Raw genomic sequence first — 8,646 nt, 5'->3', positions numbered from 1 at the left:
TAGAATTTTTAATTTCTGCCAAATTCGCTCTCATTTCCACCCTTAGAGATTCTATATTCTCATTAACATTTTCGTTAATACTTTTTTCAAGTCTACACATCATCTTGACCATTGTTACTCTGAATTCCATTTCTGACAATTTGGTTAGATCCATATCCATTAGTTCTGTAGCAGAAGCCACAGACTCATTGTCTTTTCTTTGCTGGGGGGGACTTCTCCTTCTCATCATTCTGATGAGGAGAGGTTGCAGGGTTGTCGAGAGCCCAAATTATTGACCGGAACCCAGGCCGTGCGCCCTTGTTTTATTGGCATTTTAGGGACGTGGGCTTCTTGATTTTTCAGCCTGCCTTCTGGGGGAGGGGCCTGCCGCTCCGATACTCAGGCAACCCTGTTTGGGTAGAGTCTCCGTGTCCCCTGCGAGGGGGGATGGGGATGGGCACACTGTGAGCCGGTCTTTCCAGGCTTTTGTTCTCTGGCGACTTTCCCTTGCGGTTTGCTGTGCCTCTTCTGAGAGTCAGAGCAGCAGTGGCCGAATCTCAGCCTCTGTCTCAGAACAGAGGGATTGCGGACCATTCTCCACTGATGTTCTGGCCACTTTAACTCTGTTACTGTTGGTGCTGCTCAACCCTGCAGTGTCCCGGGATGTGTGCCCCCACCCGGCGTCCCAGCCCTCACTTCCAGGGCCAGCGCTTCTCTGTCCTTTGTGTTTCTAACAATGCCAGCCGCCAGTCGCCCCTGCGCACTCCCGGAGCTCCCGGGTCTCAGTCTGGTTCCAGTGAGCTCACCGGAGCTCCGTGAGAAGTCTGGTGGCGCACGCTCCCGGCTCACGGTCTCAGTCTGTTCTCTCGCGGGTGCCGTCCACGAGCCTGCCCGCTCCCCCGTGCAGGTGGCTACTGCTTCCCGGCGCCCGAATGTGGCGGCTCCCTCCCCCTTCCGTTTATCTTCCGATATCTGTGTGGGGTTTCATGGCTCCCCTCTTCGGACCTCAATACTCAGCACTGGAGATGTTCATTTGTAGAGATCCAGATGTATCTTCCTGCGTCTCAGGCTGATTCCGTGCATGTTCAGGCTGGTCTGGTACCTATCGAGCTCGACTCAGGGGACCGGCTGAAAAAGGGGTCCCCTACTCCTCCGCCATCTTAACTCCAACCCCCATAGCCATAATTCTAACACAGTTTAGTGCTTCTCACACTTTTCCACCAATATACCCATAAGGTACAAGATCAGGAAATAAACTCTAGGTAGGATCTGAGAAAGAAGTGAGCATACGGAAACTGAGACAATGCTTTGAATATACTTGTAGTACCTTAAACATAAACATATTTTGTCTGTATTTTATACCACGTTTATTTAATATATAAAATTATTTAATCTTCTATCCTGCATTTGGTATAGAATTGTAAATGTACCTCACTGGTCTGGCACATTACTGAGGACCCCAGAAATGCACACATCCTCTTTGAGAAACACACCATTTCAACACAGCACTTGCCCTAATGGCCAGAAGACCGACTACAGCATCCCGCCGTAAAGGAGGAAGATTAAGACTCACTGGATGCCCTGTTACTCTCTCACCTCCAGGTAATTCGGGTCTGGTGCATTCGTCACTGCTTCATAAAGCTCTGCACCATCTTGCAGAGCACAGACTTGCTGTCTTGTTAAAGCACATGATGGTACATATCGTTTTGTTGTATTTTCTAGGAAAAAAGCATCATTAGTTAGCCAAACCACAAATTTAAGAGCATTGAAAGCTAGAGAAACAAGCAAAAAGTACCCAAAGAGGGAGGCTAAAAAGCAAAACACAATTTTTCTGCTAAAGATTTTCTAGGCAAATTTCAAACTAGTGTACTCACGTTTTAAAAAACTGTCACACAGAGAGCTTACTTAGAGTAATTTGTAAGTTAAGTAAGTGATTTCATGATTTACTTAATCATGAAAACAGCATGAGCTGGTGAATCAAATATTGAGAGTGCAATTTTTCTGCAGATTTATATAGAACAGGAAGCCGAAAATCATGAAGAAATGCAGAACATAAAATTTTCAGCAAAAAACAAACATAAATTTCATGTTCTTTATGATAAAAATACTAAGATTTTTTAATTATTAAAATTGCTGCCACAGGGGAAAAAAGATCTAGCTCCAGGAGTAATAACATAAACCAACAACTACAACAACGAAAATACAAAAGTAATATAAAGTAGGTAAGGATATTGAAGAAAGAAAATGACAAATGGCTTGGGGAAAACAATTTTTGAGTGTTTATCCTTCTTTTTTATTGAATATATTTTACATATAACATTGTGTAAATTTAAGGTGTCCAATGTGTTACTTTGATACATTTATATACTTAATATGATTGCCACTGTATTGATATTTATCACATCACATTAGTACAATATTGTCTATATTCATTATACTGTGTATTGGATCACCATAGCTTATTTGCTCGTTGTTGTTTTACCCTTAAAAACCATCAATTTTATCCTCCCACCCCTCATCCACTGATAACCACCACTTTATTTTTTTATGAGTTTGATTTAGTTACATTCTGTATGTAAGTGACATCATACTCAGCACTGGAGATGTCTAGGGAAAAATAATCTGGCAGTTTTTTCCTTTGCTATTCTTTCTCTAATACCAAAAGAGGATACTATAAATACTTTAGTACTGACGCTTAAGAGAAATTTTACTTAAGACTTCTGAAAAGTGCTGTGGTTAAGTAATGTTTTATTCTCTAAGACAATACAAGTATCTAAAAGCTCAGTGTGTTGAATAAAGAGGTGATAATTTGGGGTCACTTTAATTCTTATCTGTATATCTATGTAATAATATTTTAAAAAATTTTTTAAAATTCAGATACAGAATTAGGAAAGAGAAATCTATTATTCAAAATAAAGAAATTCACTCACAGAGGTTAAATCAGAAGCCTCTAAACGTCTTATTAAGAAAAAACTTATTCTCATATTAAAAAGAACTTGTAATATACAACTCATTTTACCATCATGCTTTTCAAATTCCCCTTGAATTTTATTGAATAAGACTTCTAGTTTCTTTTGTTGGGCTTCTGCATATTTTGTTGCCTCCTTTTCTTCCTCTCGTTCGTTCCGAAATATGCATAATCCAGATGGGGTCCTCTCCATCCACTGTAATGATGTGTCAAACAAAGATACATGGTAGGGAGGGATCATTCAAATTAATTGTCCCAAAAGGAAGAAATACACAGTAAGCTTTAAGAATGTATCATACCTGTATTGGGTATGCTCTTTGAACAACTACATCGACACAACCAACATTTCCTCCATCACTGAAAAGTGATGACAAGGGGAGAGGAAAAGGTCTAGGATCAGGAGAGAATCCAAGTTTGGCATACCAGCGAGCAGGACGAGTACTGTTAGCAGAAATCTGGACAAATTAATGAATAAATCAATTTATAAGTTTATAAATTCATTCTATTTCAGATGTCATAACATTTTCATTCATTTCTACCATTCAAACATACTCATTTTTGAAAGCCTCATGAACATAAGAATGTAGAAAAATTGTACAAAAGTGAGAACACTTTCAAAATATAGTCTCTCAAAAATTTGTTTATGCTGTTGTACAGTCTTAATGTAAATATTACTATTAGAAAATTAATAAGAGACTTCAATTTAAACATGATGGATTAAAACATATTTATTTAGGTTCCCTCAAAAGACCTACAAGGACAAAGGGAACTGGGGAAAGAAGGACAGTGGATGAGATATTAGCAAAATTTTGGAAACTAAAAATTTATTGGACAACTGGTAAATAACGAAGCAGCCTGAGAATGCTTTCAGTTAATAAAAATAACAAACATCTCTAAAGCACTTCTTATGGTGGCTGGATAGTGTTAAGTGCTTCACATCTACTAACATTTAATTTTTACAACAATCCCAAGACTTAATCCCATTTTACAAATGACAAAACTCAAATATAACCTGCCCAACGTTAGTCAGCTGGCAAACTTGTATGGAGCCACTAGGAAATAAAATAATTTAAGGAAATCACTCAGAATTTGAAGGCAACAGGTACCTCTGAGGGAAGGAGCATGAGGTGCAGCTGAAAATAGAAGGAGGGATAATTAAGACCTCAGATTTCATTTCCTATCCCAAGGAGTGCTTCCCTTACACCAAGTAGAACCCAGGACAATGTACTTTCTGGAGAGGCTGAACCACACATCCTGGACTCTGGAACATAAGGCAGAGGCAGCTGTGGGGGTAGGGTGGGGTGGGTGGGGGTTGTGGGGAGATGCTATACTGAAAACAAAAATGCAATGAAAATCCTTATGCTAAATATAAGTCTCCTTATTAGTTTTTTTACTCTGTTCAGAATTCAGACAGTCACTGATATTTGAAGGTCTCCCAACAAAAAGAAGCAAGTGCCTGTCTTATCACTCCATAAGTTGACAAAAGTCCACCTCACACAGAGCTCCTGATCAGCTCATTAGTGCCCCACTCTGGAAGAGGAAAGAACAGCTAACAATCACCAGTTGAAGGAAGTCTCCAACCTGAGAGACCCAAACGAACAAAAAGGAAATTATTATAGGAAAAAAAAAAGGCAGCAAGCAAAAAAACTAAAATAAAACAAAATATTAATAGCTTCAGAAAGATGATAAGATGTTGCATCTGTGAAACAAGAACAGGATGAAATTTAAAAAAGAAACATTTAGGGAATAATAAGGGCCTTGGAGAATGGAAAATTATGCCAATAGGCAGAAGTTCACTTTAGGGACTACAAAATTAGAACTAGAAAGTAGGGGGAGCAAAGACAAAAAAATAAATGAGAAAATCAGGAAACCTATCAAAGAGGCCTATGTTCCAAATATCAGGAGTTCAAGAAAATTGAAAAAGAAAAAATGGAGGGGGAAGAAATTATCAAAGAACTACTTCAAGAAAATTTCCTAGAACTCAGTGAAGGACATATGTTTATAGACTATTGCCACTGTGTACCCAGGGCCATGATTTTAAAAGACAGGCCAACCCCAAAGTACCTTGCTGGGAAATTTCAGGATACTGCAGACAAGCAATCTTCAAAACTTTTTAGAACAGATCATATAGTGAAGGACTGGGAATAAGAATAGCACTGAATTTAGCAGAAGCTATACCAGAAGGAAAAAGATACTAGAGAAAATGTCTTTAAAATTCTGAAGAAATTATCTCCATCTCAAATTTTATATTTAGCCACCTTACAAAAAGTTCAAAGAAAAAACTACAAGCTCCCTCTCTTAAGAAGCCTCTGGGGGTTGCTTGCATGCCCTTAGAGCTAGAGAATAAATCCATATAGATATGAAATCCAGAAAATAGAAAATCTAGAAATGTAACTGTGAAGCATATATAGAAGGTCCACTTCAGAATGGAGCAGGTGTGTGAAGAGGTCCAAGAGATCTCCAAGAAAAAGAAACAGAATTGATAAAGGTATTTTAACATATTGAGACGATTCTTTTATATCTCTTGTGTGGGAATGAATTGGTGATAAGGATACAGAAAATTAAAAACAAAACAAAAAAGCAAGACGGTTGTTAACTCCAGGGAAAGCAGTAAGTTGTAAAGAAAATGTAAATTGGTATATTATATGCTGTGTTGCGAAAAATATGTTTCAATCGTTATAATGTAAAGAGTGAATATAGACTTCACTCCTCAATTTTCATAGCAGGAGGCTAACAGTTAATGTCTAAACTGAGGGAGAAAAGATGACAGAGCAAGTATAAGCAAAAGAAACTGGCAAAGAGATTCGAAGTGGTTGCTCCCCAGCAGGATGGCTTCAGTGACTGCTTTTTGTGGGGGTGGATAGTCATAAGCCTATGTTACCCGAGTTTTGAAATTGTGCACATGCACTGATTTGATAAAAACAAAACAAAAAATCGAAAGCTACCACAACTTTGATACTCTAAGCAACATAAAACAATAGTCTGTTTCAGCTTGACTAAAAAGCAACACAATGTGAAGTTAATGACAAAGTATTTCTTTACCTTAAAAATGTTTAATTTATTAAATGCCTTCCTGAAGTAGAGTGATCCAGAATATGACAGAAGTAAATTGTTTCACCTCATAAGTGAATCTGACTGTACAATCTTAGTAATTTCTCATATCAGTATCGTAGACTATTCAATATGACAAAGTCCTATTATATAGGTTTAAATCTACATAGAGATGAAAGGTACATTTTGTTATTATATATTTAAGAATCACTGAAACCTAATTTCCTAATCATACTGGAATAAAGGTCTAATCGAGTAATCACGGTGGAAGCAGAGCAACACTATGAGAACAAGACGGCACCAAGGGCCGTAAGTACCCACAGCCACAAATCAAATCCAGTGCGAATTTGCTCCTGCATTATTTTAGTTCAATAAATATCTCTGGGTTTCCCAAAAATAGTACAAAAAATTTAGCAATCTGAGAAATTTGCCACTTACACTCAGCATGTTTTCAAGAAATGGAGCATATTTAATAGGCCTAAGTTTAAAATTTTAAATACGATACCTCCCTAGAATTTAACTGAATCAGTGACTGATTTTTACCAAGAGTGTGCACTAATTTCATTTACCTTTAACATAAGAGATTCTGGGGCTTCGAGTGGTGTGCAGGCATCAGGGGAGCCCACCAGTTCTGCTCCATGAATAATGATCTTCTGACCCACGGTCAGTCTACCATTCTTTACCAGAGCTGAGAGGGGAGGATCTAACTGGGACTTCACAGCATACCATCCATCTGTAAGCTCGACAACGCCCCCCTTTTTGGCACCCACACTACTAGTTTTGCTGCTGGAAGTTTCAGATATATCTGTGCTTGATGAAATTATTTCAGAAACACAGAGAACAAGTGTTTTTGCAGCCGTGTCGTCCCTTTCCATTATCTTTCTTATAGCTGACCTTCTGCTTCTATCAATTTCCACATCATATCTAAAAACAAAAAGAAAAATGCATATTTTAGGAATTGTGAGTCTAGAATTTCATTGTAAAAAGAATAACAGAATAAAAATGAAATACCTTTACTGAAGAACTACTGAGGACAGAAGAGAATTTAAAATTTGGTAGCTAGCAATACAGTTTTATACTGTCAAAATATGAATTAAATATTAGAACTCCCCAAATGGAAAAATGGTTTATTAGCAATCCCTGAACAATGGATCAAATTAGTAATTCATATTCTTCTCACATGCCAGGAGGCTAAGGGGGGGTGGGGGAAGGGGGAAGCAAGAGGAGTAAGAATGTGTGATTTCTCTTAAGGGGGCTGGAGGATGACGAGAGAACTACTGTGTATGACTGAGCAGCAGTGTGGGATGACGACGGTCACTGACAATGGACTCGTGTACCTCTACGACGTGGAAGTCACAGCCTGAGCAGAAGTCTGAACTTTATCACAGTCTGTGATTACATAATATAATGCATTGAACTTGCCTGTATTTTAGTTGAAGAAGCACCCTTTCTGGGCTTAAGCATCTATTAGCAAATTCTTTAGGAAAGGCAAATTCCATAGCTGCCAGTTTCCATATAATCCATCTATAGTGATTATACACCCAAACTCTAGAAATAAGATTTGGATCCACACCTGGGGTGTCACAAAGAGCCCTGAACAAATAAAAACACATGTAAGATGATACTGAATTCAATAAACACGACCACTCTTTGCATAAACACTTCATCGTACAAGATCATTTAGTAAGTTTTTAAGTTAGAATATTACATTATATTACTTATATAATTTAGAAAATGATTTGACATGTATCAAAATATACTAATAAAATTAACATATTAGTCAAAACAATTATTTCAACTGGAAAATGAGATCCTTAATTTAAAACAATTATATTTTAGATTATTTTTCTTAAAAGAGATTATTTCTAGAAATCATCTAAGAACATCCTTCTCTAGTCCTGGTGCTTTTTAAAGATCTTCTCTCTGCTCAAATCTCTAACTCTTTTTCCTTTCCCATTCTCATTTTGAGTACTAGGGAAACAAATAATCAAGAAAACTTCCAGAAGCTTCCAACCTCATACTTACCAACCCATCAACATCTGGACCCTTACACTTTGCCCCCACCTGCCACACTAGGTCCCACCTTTTCTTGCCTAGTTAAGGACCTTGATCTAGGAGATGCCTCCTCTCCCCATCATCAATTTCTTTCTTTTCTACTGAACAGTTTCCATCAGTATAGTTTTTTTTTCTTCCTTAAACACAACAAAACGAATACCCTTTACTCCTAGTTCCTTCTCCAGATACTGCCCCTTTCTCATTCTATCAATTTACTGACTTATTTTAATTAAGACTAATAACATCCTCTACATTGCTAAATCCACGGTCGATTCTCAGTCCTCATCTTCCTTCATTCATCAGCAGTGACTGACATGTGGACATTCTTTATTCCCAGAAGCTCTGTCTTCACTTAGCTTGCAACATACCACGCTATTTGGTTATTAATTTCTAACTTTCAGGTTCCTCTTTCTCAGTCTCTCTGTCATAGTTTTAAATTTCATCTATATGCTGACAATTATGAAATTGATTTCTTTGGCCCATACTTCATCTATAAACTCCAAACTTGCAAATCCAGCTGCCTACTCAACATCTCCTCTTGGATATCTACTAATACCTCAAGCTTCAAATGTCCCATGTGGGGCACCTGGGTG

General features: G+C 37.9%; 1 protein-coding gene and 1 long non-coding RNA gene across 5 annotated transcripts in view; one reads left to right on the top strand and one right to left on the bottom strand.

The window, feature by feature from the left end:
* The window catches only part of BRCA2 (BRCA2 DNA repair associated), a 62,352-nt gene that overhangs the window by 16,560 nt on the left and 37,146 nt on the right, over positions 1–8,646 (bottom strand). For 2 of the 3 annotated variants that reach the window (XM_002918223.4, XM_034665044.1), the window contains 5 exons: positions 7,421–7,591; positions 6,568–6,922; positions 3,247–3,402; positions 2,999–3,143; positions 1,576–1,697 (listed from right to left, as the gene is read on the bottom strand). In XM_002918223.4, the coding sequence (XP_002918269.2) occupies positions 1,576–1,697; positions 2,999–3,143; positions 3,247–3,402; positions 6,568–6,922; positions 7,421–7,591 (949 nt within the window). Of the gene's footprint in view, positions 1–1,575; positions 1,698–2,998; positions 3,144–3,246; positions 3,403–5,989; positions 6,161–6,567; positions 6,923–7,420; positions 7,592–8,646 lie in introns of those variants that run through there. The other variant, XR_004626692.1, reaches the window with a different exon arrangement.
* Positions 1–8,646, top strand: part of LOC117803076 — a 29,347-nt gene that overhangs the window by 16,210 nt on the left and 4,491 nt on the right. The window contains exons 3-4 of one of the 2 annotated variants that reach the window (XR_004626694.1): positions 1,396–1,581; positions 7,250–7,371. This is a non-coding gene — a long non-coding RNA (uncharacterized LOC117803076). Of the gene's footprint in view, positions 1–1,395; positions 1,582–7,249; positions 7,372–8,646 lie in introns of those variants that run through there. The other variant, XR_004626693.1, reaches the window with a different exon arrangement.

This window comes from Ailuropoda melanoleuca, chromosome 7 (genome assembly GCF_002007445.2).
Source record: "Ailuropoda melanoleuca isolate Jingjing chromosome 7, ASM200744v2, whole genome shotgun sequence".
In the NCBI taxonomy this organism is placed as follows: Eukaryota; Metazoa; Chordata; class Mammalia; order Carnivora; family Ursidae; genus Ailuropoda; species Ailuropoda melanoleuca.
This window is presented reverse-complemented; position numbering and strand designations above follow the sequence as displayed.